This window comes from Mixophyes fleayi, chromosome 3 (genome assembly GCF_038048845.1).
Source record: "Mixophyes fleayi isolate aMixFle1 chromosome 3, aMixFle1.hap1, whole genome shotgun sequence".
NCBI lineage: Eukaryota > Metazoa > Chordata > Amphibia > Anura > Limnodynastidae > Mixophyes > Mixophyes fleayi.
Genome location: NC_134404.1, coordinates 259,088,907 through 259,108,197, shown reverse-complemented (window position 1 = coordinate 259,108,197; position 19,291 = coordinate 259,088,907). Strand labels below are relative to the sequence as shown.

The following is a 19,291-nucleotide window of genomic DNA, read 5'->3' as shown; positions in this document are numbered from 1 at the left end:
TTCTTTAATCACGCAGGTGAGTTAATCTATTTGGAGGGGTCAGTAATTATCCCACCTGTTTCTACAGAAAAATCCTGAAAACATGAACAGTTGAAAGACTATTTGCGTACATTAGAGGTGTCCAAGTTCAAAGTCTAACCTAACACTTCAATTCTGCTTCTTGATCACATTGGTTTTCTGGATTTTCTATTCACTCTTTAAGACACTTGGATTTTGAGGTAAACCAGAAAGATGTATGTAACTAAAGCTAAAAATTACAAACGCCAAATTTTGAATCCTTTATTACAATAATTTCATTGAAAACAAAATCATTTGTGGCCATCAATAAAAATTTAATGTTTTATAAATTCTTTAAAATGAAAAAAAGTTAAACAGTCTGCAATAAAAACCAATTGGTATATTTGATAAAGGATAAAAAGATCAGTTCATGTTAAAGGGTTTATGCAAATGTTCAACACATTACATGTCTTTTGCAGGCAAGAAATAGAAGGATCCATGTCACGGTCATCCAAACATCTCTTGGGACGCATATGTCATGTATAAAAAACCATCTTCATCTTTATTATCCATGTACAATTGTGATATAGTAAGGGACATGCTGACAAGGCTCTTATTATCCACCAACACGTAGAGTGCGTGTGTGGCTGACAAATTCATTCTATTTCTGCACAAGGAAATAAGAAAACAAGTTAGAACAATGTGGCCAACATTAGAAATATACACAAAATCTAATATATGGACTCGACTATGTTTGGATTTGGCCAGGTTATGAGGAAAGGATTTGTTAGAATTTTATTAAGAAAAACCACACTGTCTGCTCTTTTTTCTTATATACAATGACCATCAAAACCTCCATTTGCCAGTCATCTGTTGCACAGAGAACCTAACGCCCCAGCAACTTACAAGTCTCTTCTGAATCTCCTGGTGCCTCCACATCAGTCTCTTGATGTTCTGCAAGTGCCAATTGGTCATGCCCCTTGATGCAATGTAAATGCTATGAGCTTACATAAGCATAGATCACTAATGCAGTGCAGCTAAATCTGCTATCAGCCAATGGCCAGTACATGGATTCTTTGGAAGGAGAAGGGGTGTGGAAGAGGAGAAGAATTGACAGCAAAATTGTCCTTGACCACAAACCTTAAAGGGAACATTGTTGAATTTAGTTTGAGTGAAAAAATGTATTTTTATCAAGGGGTTGCCCAGAAACAGATTCTGTATAGCCCATATTATATTCATGTTTGCCACAAATTTGTTCATAATAAGAATTATTCATAGTACAGTACATGGAATATCTCAGGAATCTGATTTGTGTGTGAACGGAGCTTCCAATGAAAACTTGACTGTTAAAATGTGTTTAATTATTTTATTATAACTCTTCCCACACATGATCACGCAGAAGCAGACACTGGCTAATAAGAATTAATAAAAGACATCACATGGTGCAGATTGTAAATTGAAAGCTAGAGGAACATCAATACGGGTAATTTATGAAGTCTAAGATTTTAGATCACACTCCTTGGAAGCTTCGCACTTTTGTCTCCACTATTTGGACATGTGCCAGCGCACAATTCTTTATTATTAGCCAAGGAGTTCTAACCAACAAACATACGCCTAGCAAGAATCAAAATTCTCATAATAACAAATCCTGAGACACAAAATATCCAGCATACAGGAAAAACCACTAGTTAGGGCCGTGGTTCCTAAACTTTTGCAGTTCGTGGCACCCTTAGAGTCTCCAAATTTTTACAAGGCACCCCTCCAAAATAATTATTGAGCAGTCCTGTTTTAGAAGTAGTTGGGTCAAAAATTGTAATAAGGATTTAGGTCAGGACAGAAATACTTATTTAGTTGTATGCAAAAATGCCCCCTCTGCATCCAGACACTCTGCCCCCTCTGCCACGCTGTCCCCCCTCCTCTGCCCCTCTCACCCTGTGTCCCCCTCCACTGCCCCTCTCACCCTGTGTCCCCCTCCACTGCCCCTCTCACCCTGTGTCCCCCTCCACTGCCCCTCTCACCCTGTGTCCCCCCTCCATTGCCCCCCTCCTCTGCCCCTGCTGTCACCCTCCTCTGCCCCTGCTGTCACCCTCCTCTGCCCCTGCTGTCACCCTCCTCTGCCCCTGCTGTCACGATCCCTCTCACTCCTCTGCCGCGGGCCAGCCATAAAAAAAAACAAAAACACAGTAACTTACCAATCCGCCGGCCGCCGGGACCCAGCAGTCTCCTCTCTCCCGCAGCGGCCACTGAATATCGACATCAGTGACAGCTGCTGCGGGAGAGAGGAGGCTGCTGGGTCCCGGCGGCCGGCGGATTGGTAAGTTACTGTGTTTTTTTTTTATATGGCTGGCCCGCGGCACTCCAATGACAGCCCTGGGAGCCACGGCGCACAGTTTGGGAACCGTCGAGTTAGGGCATAGGCAAACAACATAGTCTTTCCCTGGAAAATGGTGACATCTGGAAGTCATTATGTACTGACAATGTACCATTTTTAAGTCTTACAGGAATTTAAGCAATTATCCAATTTCTGCTGCAGTTCTACTGTAGGCTGTCACAAACACACTCCCAGCGGCCATGATTTTGGGGTGTTTTGCTGTATGAGGTCACATGATTCCAGCCCTCAGTCTCTCTCTACCTATCACAGGTTACAGACCTACTGAATCACCCCCACACAGCGCTCACACCCCTATAAACTTCAGGTTTGGCACCACCTATTGAATATGGCAAAAGGACCCCAATATACTGTGCCACACTAGGCTTCTAGCTGCTCACAAACTCTTCACACCTCCACACTGTTACAAAAATGTTAATGCAAGCACACACCAAGCTTGATAATCAAATGTATCAACAAATCATACACTGGCATTGAAAGGGTTAACTTGGTCGAGCTATTTCTTCTTAACAGGCTAATGAATTCATTAGAGTATCAAGGACGCAACATATTAAATTCTAGATTTAATATACAAAAGTACAGGGCATTCAGATATAATTTTTTTTATAAACAATAGATTGACATAACATACACTAGCAAAACAGTTTAAAATAAAAAGGATTAGAGTCAGAGAATAACTTACATCGAAGTGGTATATTCTGATAAAGGGAAATTGGCTTGGAAGATGGACAGCTTATCAATGTGAAATGATTTCCCAAAGTCTGACAATTTACTGTACCTGGTCTCAGCCTTTTAAAGACACTTGCACACCTCTTACTACCCCCAGGGGGTTGTGGCCTGTGACACTTTTTTCAATCACTATTTGCATGTTGCCTGATTTACTAACCCAGTCTACTATGTGACCATACTTTTCTGTGGAGCGTCACACAGATCCAATTTTATCATTAATGAATCCCCTATGAACTGGTCCATATTTTGATATGAAACACCTAAATACAGCGTAATCGTAGAGCTTATACTCATTTCCTTAACTTCTCTGTGGGGCAGAATTCTGAATACGAGTTGCCCTTCATCATGCTATGGAAGAATATGTGGTTGATGACTTTAAGTGGCATATTTTAAAGTTTAGCCAAGATAGCAGATGGGCTCTGTGATCCAGACACCATGCTGCGCGGTTCCTAAAAGTCTATTCAGGTGTCAAAATCCCTCCCAGGCCAGGCTATATCTCATAGCAGGGGCTCTGCCACATGTGACACTTCTATCTTCTCACACTGGAGTGTGCAAAGCCATCAATTCAGACTTTGTCTTCACATTTTACACTTTAATAGCTTAATTTATCAATTGATTCATTTGATACGACATTTGCACTGCAGTTATGGTTTATCCCTTATTCCCCACAATTATGTGATGGCTTAACCTATATAAATAACCAAGTTCTCTATGTTCACGACATAGTGTATTCCTGACACTTGAAAACCTCCCTGTACACATCTATGAATCCCATGAACATTATTGCTTCCACACCCACTGTGTTACAGAAGCAAATGCAGGTTTTCTATAAAGGGGTGGTGTTCAAATTCTTGATTTTGGAAAACCAAGCAAAAAACACTTGCTGTAATACAATTTGAAGAGTACAATGTATATAAATGTAATAACCTGTGTGATTTTAATTTTTTAAATGAGCTTTAACATAAGGTGTACATGTAAAAACAACAAAACATTAATATGAACTTCCTTTAAATCTATCTTGAGAAATATACCTTTTTTACAATTAATGTTACACATCAGCACCTAAGAAACTACAAATAAAGTTACATCACTTTATTTTTCCTAAATTCACAGAAAAACCATTAGAACCAAAACATAAGATCATTAAAGCAAAAAAAAGTTTAAGACATGGGTAGATACCCACAAAAATTAATCTTGCACTACAGCTGAGGCCAATGCAGAATTGGTCACAAAAATGGGACATTTCTGGCAATATGCAGAGTTGTACACATCAGTATGGTTTACATCAATTCTACAGTTACTATTTGCTCCTATTCACTAGCAGGTGCAAAAAAATATGCCTCCTAACAGACCCATGTGTGTGTTTCTGCAGCTCTACATGAACCACATTTGCATAAACACTTCTGTATTTGGTCAATGTTAGAATGCCCCGTCCCTCCCTCGGCCAGAGTCTCCTGCTGTAGCCTGGTGTAAGTGCCAGAATCACGCAAGTCAGCATAGGCGCATGTGTGCATGCCTTATTTCCAGGCAAGCAAAGAGCAATTTCTTGAAAAGTCAGTCCCAATGTGTTCTATTTTGTTTTTTTTAAATATTACGCCAGTCTGGGTCCGAAATGATATCTCCTAGATCTTTCCCAAGCCCTGGTGTATTTTTGCAGCAAGTAAAAGACGTATTCAATCAGGATTTTGTATATGAAAACGTATGTCTTGGGTATTGTGTCATGAGGCATAGGGTCTTGAAAGGGGTAAACTCCCTTTCTATCAGCTTAAGCATCTGGGGCATACAGGAAATGTTTTAGCTGTAGGTATCTAGACCTCAGATTTGGACAAAGCCCAATTTGCTTGGATATCTGCAAATGGCAAGACCCCCAAGACTCCCGCCAGCTGGTCGCCCAAGACACCCCCACTTGCAACCAATGGTCAAACACTGTCCCTGATCTGCCTGGGAGAAAGTCCGGATTGTCCAGTAATGAAGTCAAGGGAGAGGTTAGGGAGAATAGGTGTTCTATAGATCATCTGGGCCAGCATTTTAACATCAGGGCTATAGTCGGGTGAAGTATTGCGGGAAGCGTGGAGAACCATGAGATGTTTTTGAGTGAATCCATCATAAATCCCTCTATCCATACCCACTGTTTACCACTCATACTATTCGTCTAATCTAGAAATCAGTTTAACATGACCGCATTGTAGTATGTGATGAAGTGTGGCAATTGCAGACTTCCTAAGAGCAGAGGTATCTAGAGTTGGTCCTCAAGAGTTCATACTTTCAGGATTTCTTTAATCATGTACAAGTGAGTTAATCTATTTGGCTGGGTCAGTAATTATTCCACCTGTTTCTACAGAAAGAAATCCTGAAACCATGAACTGCTGGTAGCCTTTGAGGACAGAGTTTGAACACCTCTGTCAGAGGTTTGCGTCTGTGGATGGTGTCAAATTTGAAGTTTATTTAATGTAGGCACTAACTGGAGCATTCCTAGAAACTTGTTCTGCCTTCTAATCCACAATACCATACTTACCTACTTTATAGACCTCCCCTCTAGGTCCAAAAAGTCAAAAACAAACAAAAAACAAACATGCCAAAACAAGAAACTGGGGCACTTGATCAAAAGAGAACATTTTTAAATTAAACAGTGGTCCTGGGATATTTTATCACATGCTGCTTCCAATAAGTGGAGTTTGCTGATAAACACAGTAAACACAGAATTTACAAAAAAAAAAAAAACACATAAAAATAGAATGTATACACAGGGAAGTGCAGAGTATCTCAAAAGTTTTGTAAGCTTATCCAGGACATACTAACAAAATATAAAACTAAAGTTATTAGCATTAAACTTATTCACACTCAAAGCAATTCTATAAAATGTTTGTCCAGGGGTAAACGCTTAACAAAATGTGCCTCTTTACATATTAAACATGATCACATTAATTTATACGAGACGAGCTCATTCTTACCATATATTCTTGGATTCAAAAGGCAGTTTCCATCATACTGTTTGTGGCATACAATCAACTAGATGTTAGTGGTGACTCAATACACCTATTCCAATGCTGGACTTAAAGATTTATACCATGCAGCAATCTGGCACATTTATAAAAAGCGCTTTATTTGCAGAAGAAGAATTCCTATTATACTCGATGCTAAGACAGAACTCCATAGTCTTCTCAAGAGGTTATAGTTACCAACCCAGGTAGCGCATGATTTTATTTTTTTAAATGAGCTTTAACATAAGCTGTACATGTAAAAACAACAAAACATTAATATGAACTTCCTTTAAATCTATCTTGAGAAATATACCTTTTACAATTAATGTTACACATCTAGTGCTTTGCATCACTCTCAGCACCTAAGAAACCACTGTAATGCAAAGTCTCCAGAGGTCATCACCACTATCGTGGGACTTGTAAGAGTGAATCCTGCAACTGACAAGTTAAATCCCAGTAAAACCCAACATCAAGCACTCCTTCGACACTGTAGAGCCCTGACATTTCTATGACATCTTCAGATAAGTTCAGGAAGCGTAGTGATGCATTTTGCATCAACATAGCCCAGCCCTACATCGTCATGGTGCAGTTAAGTTATAGTGCAGTGGGGTGACCGGGTTATGATGCGAATCATGTCACCAGGATCTGCCCCTGATGACAAGTCGCGTCAAGGATCAGTTCCATCATCCTTACATGAAAAGGACAGAAACTAGGAGGGTGATTGTCTCCTGGTAGTAGTCCCCAAAATTTGGGAGTCTCCCAGAGGTTCCAGAAGAGGAGGCAAGAATGTCACAGAACGGTCTTCATTTTAATGTGTGGTTTCTGACCAATGGGAAACAACTAGTGCTGCAGAATACACATGCAATGGGTTAGCCATTGAATGTCTCGCCAAGCATCTGGATTTTATAGTTTTAGAACTTAAAGTCAGGCAATACATGCAGGTATAGCATTTACATAGTAGCAGAGACTGGAGCCATTTATAGAAATGTTAGGTTTCTGGAGCAAAAAAAAAAAAATTAACAAAAAAGACTTCAGGGCTGTGTGACACCCCCTTGTTCTCAAATAAAAATATTAAATTCACCTGCACCCCTCCATTTCAGCTTTGCTGGGCAGTCTAAACTGCATTATTTATAAACATGGCCACCTGATATTCATTTTGGCAAGCTCTGCATGACTTCACTTCTAATGACACAGACACCAGTAACATTACATTACGTGACCTTTTCCTGCCGTATGATGCTCATATACGGACAGCTGATCTGTTACGTACAGAGAAGTCCAAATACCATCATTTTAAGTAGTGTGAAATATAAATCTAACCTTTAAAACGATAAGTGGTTATTTTAGTGTAAAGATCAGAGTTTACAAAAAGTAAAAAAAAAAAAAAAAAAGTCTACTTGGAGAACCCATGCATCTGTTTTCACAGAACTCACGGCTGTCCACAGAAGAGCCTGTCCAAAGCAGAAGATATAATCCGAGACAGTGGCTGTCCATTGTATCAGAATTACAGTAAGCAAATTTGTTTTATTTTATACCCAACACCAGCCAAACTATAATTGATAGTTTTGGGTGGAGTTCACCATTAAATAAAATTATACAACCTAAAACTATATAAAGCTTCCAGAACATTCAAAGAAGTATGGCAACATTTCAGGAACTTCTCAAAACCTTGTAACAGAAAAGTCGCAAACACACCACATTTCCTTTGAAGGTTATTCAAGAATATGGATTGGCCAAATATAGAAGACAATCCACATGTTTTCAGTTATGTCACGATGTGGATAACTTTACATAATAGTGTATTTGTAGTTACTACTTTTCAGTGCCCACGTGATGTAGACCCTGGGTAGTGTGATCTATATAGGTACATGAAGGTTTTCGTGCAAGTACTTCCTATGTGCCAGACTCAGACTGCAGAGGAGCACGCAAGCAAGCAGGGCCAAGAGGAATTTTGGGCGCAGTTACAACAGATTCTTGGCCCCCCATCCATAGCCGGCAGAAGGAGTGTTGCCACACCAAGTTGGTGGCTCCTCCCACTACAACCCAGGCCAGCTCTGCCCCCCCTTCTATGTACCCCTGCACACAAGTTTAAGGTGGTAGAGTGCTTCCAAAAATGAAAAAGTCAGAATATATTTGTACAAGGGCAGATTGATAGCATCCTACCTACATTTAAAGAGTGCTGATATATTGTAGTGCAAATTGGAAGGAAGTTTCAGTCCCAAGTAAGTTTAAGTTGTATAATAAACTATATGCTCCCATTACATTATCAGCTGTGACGCCTGCAGATAGAACACTCAAAGACTGTTGATATTTTACAGAATTATTCAAACCCAAAATCAATAGTAATAGGAGAAAGGTTCAGGTTTCACAAAAGTAATCAATCCAAGGGCAAAAGCTTGTCAGACTACATTGTCGAGCTGAGGCACTTATCATAACATGGTCAGTTTGGAGTGGGGCTCTTGGCTGTAATAAGGGACAGGCAGGTGTGCAGCATGCACAGCAAAAGTACTAAAGAGAAGTTGTCAGAATAGGGCTTCTTTTAGATCATACATTGTCCGTTGCAATCAACAGGGAGATGGCTATGAAGAAGGATGTCTCAGAGTTGGGGCAAAGGGGTCTTTATTGTGAGGCCCACTAAAGCTAAAGGACATCTGTATAGAATTGCTCAGCATTTCACTGGCAGAATGCTTAATATGGGTCACTCCTGAAGCAGCAGGAGTCAATTTAAAGATGGAGCTGGCAAAGGTTCTGCCCTGTTATTAATTACTGCAAAGGAATAAACTATCTGCAGAAATTCCACTACAGTAGACAACTATTGATTAAAACACAAAGGAAGAGACCAATTGCATTTGCATCAAGGTTCTAGATGGTAGCAGCAAATTGATAGAGGTCTTGAATTGGGAGTAAAATAAAATTTCACCCATACACATAGGGACAGAAATTTACTTTCAGGACGGACCATCAACCCTTAGGGCTAGATTTTTCTAAACTGCGGGTTTGAAAAAGTGGAGATGTTGCCTATAGCAACAAATCAGATTCTAGCTGCCATTTTGTAGAAGGTACTAAATAAATGAAAGCTAGAAACCGATTGGTTGCTATAGGCAACATCCCCACTTTTTCAAACCCGCAGCTTAGTAAATCTAACCCTTAGTGTTTATCTTTTAACCCGAAGAAGGTAGTACCAGTAATGACCACTGTTCCTGGGGGCCCATACTTATGAAATAGAATTTAATCGAGGAAAATTTCATGGCAACACAGAAATGTTGTCACTCTTCCGTCTACAACATCTGGAAGTCCACTTGCAGAACCCCTTGGACATGTACCACACTATACTGTCAAAAACCTTCTAGTAAGAAACGCCCTCCTTAATAGAGAAACCAAAAATTATCCAGAATTGCTGACATTTTAGGACATGACAGTAAATGGCTGAAACACAATAGAGAATCATAGTGTCATCCAAACTTTGTTCTAGGGTGTTAGAGTTCATAAGAGGGTCATTTACATACTGATAAAATTATTAAAAGTCTAGCAAGGAATTGATCTGGCCAAAATTGATAGCTAGATTGAAGCACTGACAGAAGCTTGTGAGGGATGCCAAAAGACCCAGAATACACCTCCCTCTGCTCCATTATATCCGTGGGAATTACACTCATCCCTGTTGCAAGGGCTACTTAATGATTTTCCTGTCCCATTCAGGAACCACATGTTTGATAGCCATGGCCTGAGATACACAAGATAGAGTCAAATACCTAGGAAGAGACAATTCATGTATGGATAACAATATGCTCTAGAGAGGAGTTACCTCAACAGATCTCCAGTGATAATGGCTGACAGTTCATCTTGGAATAGTTTCAGTATTTCATGAAAGAGAAGGTTATAAGTAGAGATGTTCACTGACCCCCATGTTCTTGTTTGGTTTTGGATATGGATTAACCTCGTGTTTTGGCTTTGGCAAAATCGCCCTTGCATGTTTTGGTTCTCAATTTTTATTTTTTATTTTTTTTTAAATCCCTATTTTTTTTGTTAAAAATCACATATTTTTGCTTTTTTCCCCCCATACATTATTATTTACCTCAATAACACTAATTTCAAGCTCTCCTGAATGTCACTGGAGGCTTTGAAGAACATTGCTACCCCTCCTCTTTTTTCTACCTATGACTCTGCCCAGCTGCACTAGAGACTGCCAAGAACGGTGCTACCCCTTCTGTGTCCTTCTGGATCGCCGTGGAGGGCGGTACTTACAGAATCCAAAACTCACAAGATCCAACAACATAACGATGATGTTTTGCCTCGTTTTCAAATCCGAGGGCGCTCGGCTCGGTACTCGAATCTGCTAAGTTCAGGTGTGTTCGGTTCTCAGGGAACCAAGCCTGTGCATCTCTAGTTATAAGGCACCTTACCTTAGCCCAGCTACTAACTTGTTTGCAAAGAGCCTTGTCCAAACATTCAGCCATCAACACTATGGAACGTAGACACCTCTCTTTACAATACAAAAGTCAGAGCATGCAACTACTGGTCAATCATCAGCAGTGATGTTCTCAATAGGAATCGGGGCTCCCATTGGGGATTACTGAAACTTTATGTGTGCAAGAATGTACACAAGTCAATCAGAAACATACCAGATATCAACTAGATTTGGTCAAGAAATGTCAGCACACAATCAGGTCAACAAGTGGCAGCCAGGATAAATAACTTCAAAATCTGGACTTTTAATGTAAACAGTGGCTGTAGGAGACGGTACATGGTGGCGCCATGTAGATCAAATCAATTTTGTTCAATCTGGCCGACACCCAAGTCTGTCTTGCAACTCAGCCTGAGAATCTAGGGTCACTATCCAATTTGGACACACAGCAGGGTGGCCAAATTGAAGATCTGCCCTTTTAGCATCACTCCATCCATTTCACTTCCAGAGTACACAAAGGCTGATCGTGCAGTAGGAAGAAAATACACACAGGCAAATTACGGTCAGATCTTTCAGATATTGTGCTTATTTTCTGGCTATGCATACAACAAAAATATATAAACAGATTCCAATAATATAGAAGTAAATTAATTCATGGGACTCATCACACTGTAAAATTAGAGATTAATAGCAAACAAATCAATAAACCAGGTGACAAATCAGTGTTAGACAAACCGCCACTTTCTCAAGGCAGATAATGTTATTGCTTAAAGCACATGAAAACAGTGTCTGGACAATGATTATTACAGATTGTGCCCTGCTCAGTGAAGTTGTGTTTCAATTTTAAATCTGAATAGAGTTCAGTGTAAATTTACAGCGTGGTGACCGATTAGGGCTTTATTTATAGCTAGTGCTGAGGTAGCGACTCATGGAGATTTATTTCTCTATTACTGTACTTCGCTATTTCAAGAGCATCAGGCTTATTGCCTGACCCACAAGAACTGCATCACTTGTGACACATATACACACACTTCCACTCAATAGTTCTCTAATAAATCAACTTTTGGGACTTTTTAGGTTTGCATCCACTGACTAATATTAAATAGTTTGGCACGCCATAGTGATAGAAATATAATGCCCTGGTGCACATAAGGCATGTGGGGTGGCATAGTTGTAGTGAAGGGTTGGGGCAGATGGTATTGCTAAAATGGGGGTTGGTATAGCAAATTACTGTAATGTAGAGAGTTGGTGGGGGTGGACATAGTGCTGTAATGGGGCTGTCTCCATATGCAGAACTTCCCAACTATAGAGAAAGTTGGGCAGTATGACCCTCTTATTCTGCTCTGCTTGAAGGGTGAGAGCCACATGTGCCTAACAAAAATGTGCGCAGTGTTGCCCAAAGTTTGGAGGATGATCCAACGCTACACCCTTGCATGCTTGTCATGCCCACATCTTGCTGCATTGTGGCCAGCCTGTTGATTTGGTCTCAACTAGCACGAGTCCATTTTCCAGGGCCACTTTAAATTCCCAATCCGCCCCTGCATGTGTGTAGATGGTTACGAAAAATTATGTAGTTAGCAAAAAGTTAAAACCTTATTTGTCCCGCAAGTATTGCCAAAAATGAAACATTTCCTGGTAAATGTGAAAACTGGAGGAAGAAGGGGAAAAATATGTGTACATTGTACTTGGACTGTGGGTATTTCTGGTAGAAAACACATTTCCTTTCGCAAATTTCATATATCACTTTGCTTTACCATTCCACACTGCATTTGTAAATTTACATTTTGCATAAACTATAGTCCATGTATAGGACAATGAAATAAATTTTATTGTGCAGAGTGGTTGGAATTCTACCAGTTAAACATGCAAAACATCACAGCCAAATGCTGAATATTTTATAGAAGAGTTTTGAAAACATCACTATTCTCTACGAAGAGACGCTCTGAAAATTAGGCACAGTTACAAACAATACAAAAGCATCTTATAATGCAATAGGTATTTTAAATAAATAAGACACATACCTGATGACATTTATCAGTTGGGACATGGAAATATCCCGAGGAACAAGAAATTTTGTTTTATTCAGGCGTGGTAAGTATTTTTCTTTGGCGTATCTTTCTACAATCACCTGAAGTAATAAGAGATAAGATGTTGATTAAATGCTTTAATGTGCTGATCATCCTAAGAAGAGACACTACTAATTTCTTTCTGAAATAAAGAACAATTTCACATACTTAAAAGAATTCAATTTTGGTCTTAAATTACAACATTCCCATAGCAAATCAAATAACAGAACAGTATAATGAAAATATTTAATTTAGTTCAATGCATTGTGTCCATATATTTTAAGTAAATGATAGAGTAAATCATTCTTTTACCGGGATCTTAGTTGGAAACTTGGTCTTTATCCTAATGACTTCTGCTTTTCGGGTTTCTGTTAAGAGAAAAGAATAGTCAGAGTTTTTCACCAATTTCATAAGCATTATTATATAACGTTTACCATCTTTTACCTAAGTCTTTCCTCAATTTGAATGGTATAGTTTTTGGAATCTTTGCAGGAGTTTGCATTTTTCTTTTCTTGTCTTTTTTTGTTTAATCATAAAAATGTTAACCATCACATCAAAGCTGGCATCTATGCTGAATGCTCCCTTTTATAGCAATGGAAGAACCTTCATAGCCACATCTTATTTTTGGGGGAGGGGACAGCTTAATCTTGTTGATAATAGTGAAATATCAATTAATCATAGCAAAGTTTGAGGGAAAAAATAGGGTTTATAATAATTAACACAGATTCCTTTTTCAGCTCTTAAAGGAATCATTTTGGTCACACCTGACATTCAAATTTTTTGTCCTACCAAAAGGGAAGTAGTTTCAGTAGCTAACTACAGGCATTCATTTCACTGACATTAGCCAACCTGACTCCTGTGATTTTGCCTTTTCCACTTGCAAAAACCTGTGCTGAATTAGTTAATTGTAAAGAAACTCATTTAATGCCAGTTAAGTATGCCATGCAATTGACAAATAAGTGAGAAAAGCAGAAACAGAAAAATGTCAGTTTGGCAGATATGTTACCGATTATGAGCAAATAGCCATATAAAACCAGGCACATTTTAAAATCCTTGCTTTAAAGGTACATAGGATATAGTATTTTAATGTTTCTCGAAAGTAACTGGAAAACGATTGTTTGTAAGATAATTACTAGCCAGATGTATTTACTAATCACAATCTAAGACATTTTCAAAACATGGTTCATTTGTATATACTACATGTTGGCAGTGATTTCTAATAATTCCCATTGCCATTGTATGGTTTCCCACATGGAAATCTAACACAGTTATTTAAGTAAATGTATAATTTTTATATGTGTGTAGCTGGGCTTATTCAGACTAGAGTTTAATGAGCAGCCGATATTCTGCTGTTCAGAGAGGGTTTCCCCGGCAGCTCGTCTGAACAGCACAGGTGTACAGGCATTGGGATCAATGCTATACACGTATCCTCACTATTCACTGTAGCTTGTTCCTGTCAAGTTCCACCAAGAACACCACATACACAAATTACCTACTTGCCAGAACTAGTCCTTTGAATGTCAGTGACAATTTAAAACGCGATACTGGAATCTTATGCGGAAGCAGCACAAATAGGGGGAACTAAAGGATACAGGTGATAAGTAGAAAGCAGAAAGAAATCTAAATACCTAAATGCAAGCATAAAATTCAACCACATGGACTTATTCCATGTAGGTACCTGGTATTTTGTTAAGAAATTGCTCATATACTTTTATTTAGATACACATGTATGTAATGAGTGTATACACTATATCTGTGTTAAAAAATTATTTAGGCATATTTGAACATTTAAGTAAATGTATCATTTTTATATGTGTGTAGCTGGGCATATTCAGACCAGAGTTTAATGAGCAGCCAATATTCTGGTATTCAGGGAGGGCTTCTCCTGGAGCTCGTGATGATATAAATACTGTTTTTGCTCTAAGACTTTTTGGAATAGGGTTAAGTATCTTTCAAACACTGTTTATCCAGCTTGTAGTACCTTTGTAGCCAAATCTAGAACTTGTACAAGAGATGGTTCAGATGAGTGTTTTAACTAACTGTACATTTAAATAACAGTATTTGGGCTTATTGGAACCAAACATGAAAACTGTCTATGGAATCTGATAGGATCATTTTAAAGGGGAAGAAGTAAATTTTTTTTTTTACTTGTTTATTTGTTACTTGCGCATTCAAGAGAAATCTTTCTCCATTGCTATATACTGATCTGGAGGATCTGGGCATCTCAGACAGCCACCTACCCATTTCTGCTAACATCCACAGGATGTTAGCAGAAAACCATTAAATTATTTTCCCAGCAAAACGTCTGTCTCACATTTTACATTTACAAAATCCCATTTTTTTTGTAGCTTTATCCCCTGCATTATCTCCAGGATGTATATAAAGAGTTACTATAGATGGTAGAGCCATCTTTTTAATTGTACTTCATGCATTACTATTGGAATATAAGGTAAGTAGCTTTGAAATGTACAAATCCCCTGAAGATATCTGTCCAAAGCCTTCCCCTGATGCTTCACCTAAAGACATATTTACAGTGGAAATGGAAATTTAAAAGTGGCAATATGATAGCTATAAGTGAATGGAATTTGATAGTTTTACAATGAAGGCAGTAGGAGAAGTTGCGATATGGCATCCCACTGTATACCAGCTCACTTGGACCACTGGTTGTATGAGTACTAAGAATTGTGACTACATGGAATTACTTATTCTTGCCACTGATTGCTGCTCACTGCCACTTCTAACTAAGATAGTTTACTAAAGTACTAGCCTATTAACAGTAAATTCAACCACTGGCAACATTCATAAGATGAGAAGAAGAAACAGCAAGAAATGAGTGGTTGCTGCAAAAACTCTTGTGATAAGTCTCTTACTAAATATACTATGCCCTTTAAAAATAAACTTAAATATTATACAAGCTTCATTGAAAAGATGAACTATGTCCTATCATTCTTGGGACGATTCAGTTATATTAGGCACGAATGGGGATGGAGAAGGCTATGCTTACTGCATCCCCCCCAGCTATTTAATCAACAAGTACCATCAGTTGTTTTCACCACAGAGCTATGGTCCTTGACACTGTATTGTTGGGCCACTGCCCACAGTTCTCTGGCAGTAAACATCTATGTTATTTAAGGAGGAGCAGTGACAAAGAGGGTCTGATGGCGTGACTGAAGTGATTCGCTAGTGCTTAGATCTTCCAAAACATAGACAATACACCATAGAATTGCAAAAAAATAAAAGCTCAAGATAACTCAATCCTCCCCCAGGTGGACAAAGTCAAGTGATATCTACATAATTGACAAGTGCCAACAGTATAATTCAAGTAAAATAGATTAAAAACAGTTTAGTAAACTGGAGAAGGGGAGACTGTGAAAATGAGGAGCAGTAGAGCCCTTCTATGATAGCATACAATATCAGTCATGCTAACATAGCATTTTATAAAGAGGTACATGTAGGTTTTAGTTGTGATGCAGTGGCTATTCACTGCATTGCAAATTGGTAAGTGAACACCACAAGAGTACCAGCAGTTCAACTTACAATATAGGACCTGCATACATCTGATATTTTAGTATGCACTAATTGGATCACAGAGATGCATTCACGGGTATGGACATGTCCATTTAACTAGCTATTTTAACTTTGCTATTAACAGATAAATCCAGTATAGTCCAAAATGTATGAATGTCATTTTAGGCCTTTATATTATTCACTCAGGGCTCTATGAGATATTTATAATAGGACACTGCTCTTCAGTATTTATGGTTAATTAGTACCTTCTTATTCCTGTGGGGTTGTACCTCAACAGTTAGCTAGATGATATGGGGCAGTTTAGTCCTTTTATAAGAAGACTTTAGATCAGACATGTCCCAGAATATTCGGGGGATTTTGATTGTTATATATACAATACATTTAATTGAGAAACACTTTGAAGGTCTCAGCCTAATAAAAGGATAACTAGATGTGACTGGATCACTATTAAATAACTTTGGGTAGAAAATGTATTTAAAGCGAATAGCGCAGGGCACTTATCTATGTAATTGCATTTGCACTTATTCTTGTTTAGTGTAAGATAGGAAGTCATTATCTCTGAGACCAGGAGAGGAATTTGTCTCTGTTTAACCTTGCTATAGGAAATGCCTATTTATGATGCATATAACTGATACAATAGGCCTTTGTGGATGGAGGTCTGGTGTGTATTGGGATGTATTTAGTATGGAAGTGTCGTTGTTTAGGATTTGTAAGGTTGCTTGTGAAAACCTGCAATTAGGACATGTGCAAGGAAGTCTGATAGCAGAAAGTGCTAACGAAGTTTTGTGATGAAGTGTCATGCCTGCTCTGGCCAAAGACCTCATCAGGGGGTCGTTACTGTGTGGACTTTGCCAGAGTGAATTTCATAGATAAGTGTAAATTTTGTTAGCCTTGAAATGTATGTAAATTCATGCTTGTGTCAATAGAGTATATCCTGTTTCTAAAAATAGACTATTTCTGAACTGTATAAAAGAGAAGCTCTGTGAGCATGTTGTTGTTCATCTGAATTGTCATCTGACCTGATCATACTGGGACCTTCCACCAGTGTGTGTGAGCAATAAACATCTTGCTTTAAAGACCTGCTTGGAATCATCTTCAATATTGCTGTTCTCCTTTGATCTACAGATTAGACCCTAAAATCTAATCCGTTCTCCGGCTGTCTCTGCGGTTTGGACCCAAGCTATTCCAGTGCCAATGCTCTGCGCTACCCAGCAGCCCTGCCCTAATGTGATAGGCCAGGGGGGATCCATTCACAGCAACCCGGATCCATGGTAAGAGGTCCAGAGTTACCAGCCAGGTACCCCAGCAAGGAGACACGCTAGCAGCGTCAGTGACCCAGAAGGAACGTGGTTCTGAGTGCCATAGAAGGAGCTCAGTGGTGGCAGCAGGCCCCTCCCACTGCGGCAGGAGGGGCGTATTCGAAGTAACGAAAGGGAACAGTGGCAAAGTAAGCCCAGCCGCTTCCCAGCAACAACAGACAGGGTGGCATAGGCGGTCCATCCTGTCACACTAGATAAATCTGAATTTATAATTTAGTTGGAATTTACAGTAGTGTAAATGTTTACTTTGGCAATGGACTATGAATGATGATATTATTGTTGTTGTAGCGTGTATGAGGGAGAGGGGTTTCTTAGATTTCTGTGTTTCAATATTGCCGAGTGCATCCCTTAACTAATATGGGAAGAGCACTGTTGACTTAGTTATTGTCACGAGCCGCGGCGGTACTCACAGCCGCCACGGCTCGCTTCCTACCTGCTCCAGTGTCCCGGCCGTCACCATGACGACCGGGACGTCACTTCCCCTTCCACCCGGCCGTTGCCAAGGCAACGGCCGGACGCCTGTTACATAGCGCTGCGTCCCGGCGTTGTTGGAAGCCGGGCGCATGCGCAAAAGTGGACACAGCCTGTGGGCTAATTAGGGGACTAGTTACAGGCATTAGCCTGCATCTGGGTGCACCAATCAGGGATTAGCCCTGATTGGTCTGGTGCTATGTTCTCATTAGTCTGCAGGGGTGCATGTAAGTTTTGATTGGGCCAACTATGTATTTAAGGCAATGAGGTCTGCTGCCTCATTGCCGGTTATAGCGTTCTGTCCTCAGTCCTGCTGCCTGCTTGTGCTATCCATTTAGGTTCCTGTTACCTTAGATTTGACCACCCGTGTTTGACCCCTGCTTGTTATTGGACCTTTGACCCTTCTCTTCTGACCTTGACCTTTTGCCTGGAATTCGGATTTCGCTTCTCTGCCTGTGAGTTTGACCCTTTGCTTGCCCTTGGATATTGCTTCTGTGCCTGTGACCTTTGGACCTTGGATTTCTCTTATACTACAGTCCACCAATCACTCCACTTCTGGGAAACTCCTTTAAGTCAGTATACGCTACTCGACCCTCAGTCGGCCCGCAGCCCAGTCTGTCCCCACCACTAGGGGCTCCAGCGAACACCTGGCCTTCTGAGTAGTTCCCGAGTTTCACTGTACTGACTTGGGAGTTCCTAACAGTTATATCCTAGTTGTCACTCGTATAACCAAGCTCACTGGTGGTCAACAAGCAACCTGAAGTTCAATGAGTCTTCATCTACTGCCTCCAGTTCTATGCTCCCGATCTGCTTTGACTGGATGGAGGCAGCTGGATTCCACTTTACTTTACTTCCTATGCACAATGCAGGGAGGTCACTCAGCACACCAGAGGAGTTGGAGGAAGGGAAGGGAGGGGAGGGGAGTGCAGTGTATTCTGCACTACATGATCTCTTCTGTGGGCCCTGGCTGTGAAGATGAGGATTTTTAGTAGATTAGCAAGTATGTGAGAGGTGTGAATGGCATGTTGTTTAGCATTAGCTTATGGGGAGGTCTGAATGGCATGTAGCCATGTGAGTGGAATTTAATGAGTCTGAGTTGCATTTGGTGGTATGGGATAAGCTCTGAGTGGCATAAAGGGATTTTTGAGTGGCATAGGGGGAGGTCTAATTGAAATGATGGGAGGCTTGTGGGGAGGTTTCAGTGGTATATGGGGGAGTTTAAGAATACATGTGGGATATGATGGCTACTGGTGTTATGAGGTCATTTGTTAGGAACTGGGGGTCTGAATGCATATAAAAGCATTTTGTAACTTGCGGTTTTGAGGGCATGTGGAGTTATATGGGAGCAAATTGTAGGTCTGAGACACTGTTTTTCGGAGCAGGTGAGGAGCATATGGATGCATTTTGGG

At 39.9% G+C, this 19,291-nt stretch overlaps 1 protein-coding gene across 1 annotated transcript; it reads right to left on the bottom strand.

Moving 5' to 3' along the window:
* Nucleotides 1-265: 265 nt before the first annotated feature.
* On the bottom strand, nucleotides 266-13,178 carry MAP1LC3C (microtubule associated protein 1 light chain 3 gamma). Its single transcript, XM_075200701.1, has 4 exons — nucleotides 13,009-13,178; nucleotides 12,877-12,932; nucleotides 12,520-12,626; nucleotides 266-664 (listed from the first exon to the last, which is right to left on the bottom strand). Exons 1-4 carry the CDS (start codon nucleotides 13,064-13,066, stop codon nucleotides 505-507), a joined length of 381 nt encoding a protein of 126 aa, XP_075056802.1. The 5' UTR covers nucleotides 13,067-13,178; the 3' UTR covers nucleotides 266-504.
* Between the last annotated feature and the right edge of the window lie 6,113 nt (nucleotides 13,179-19,291).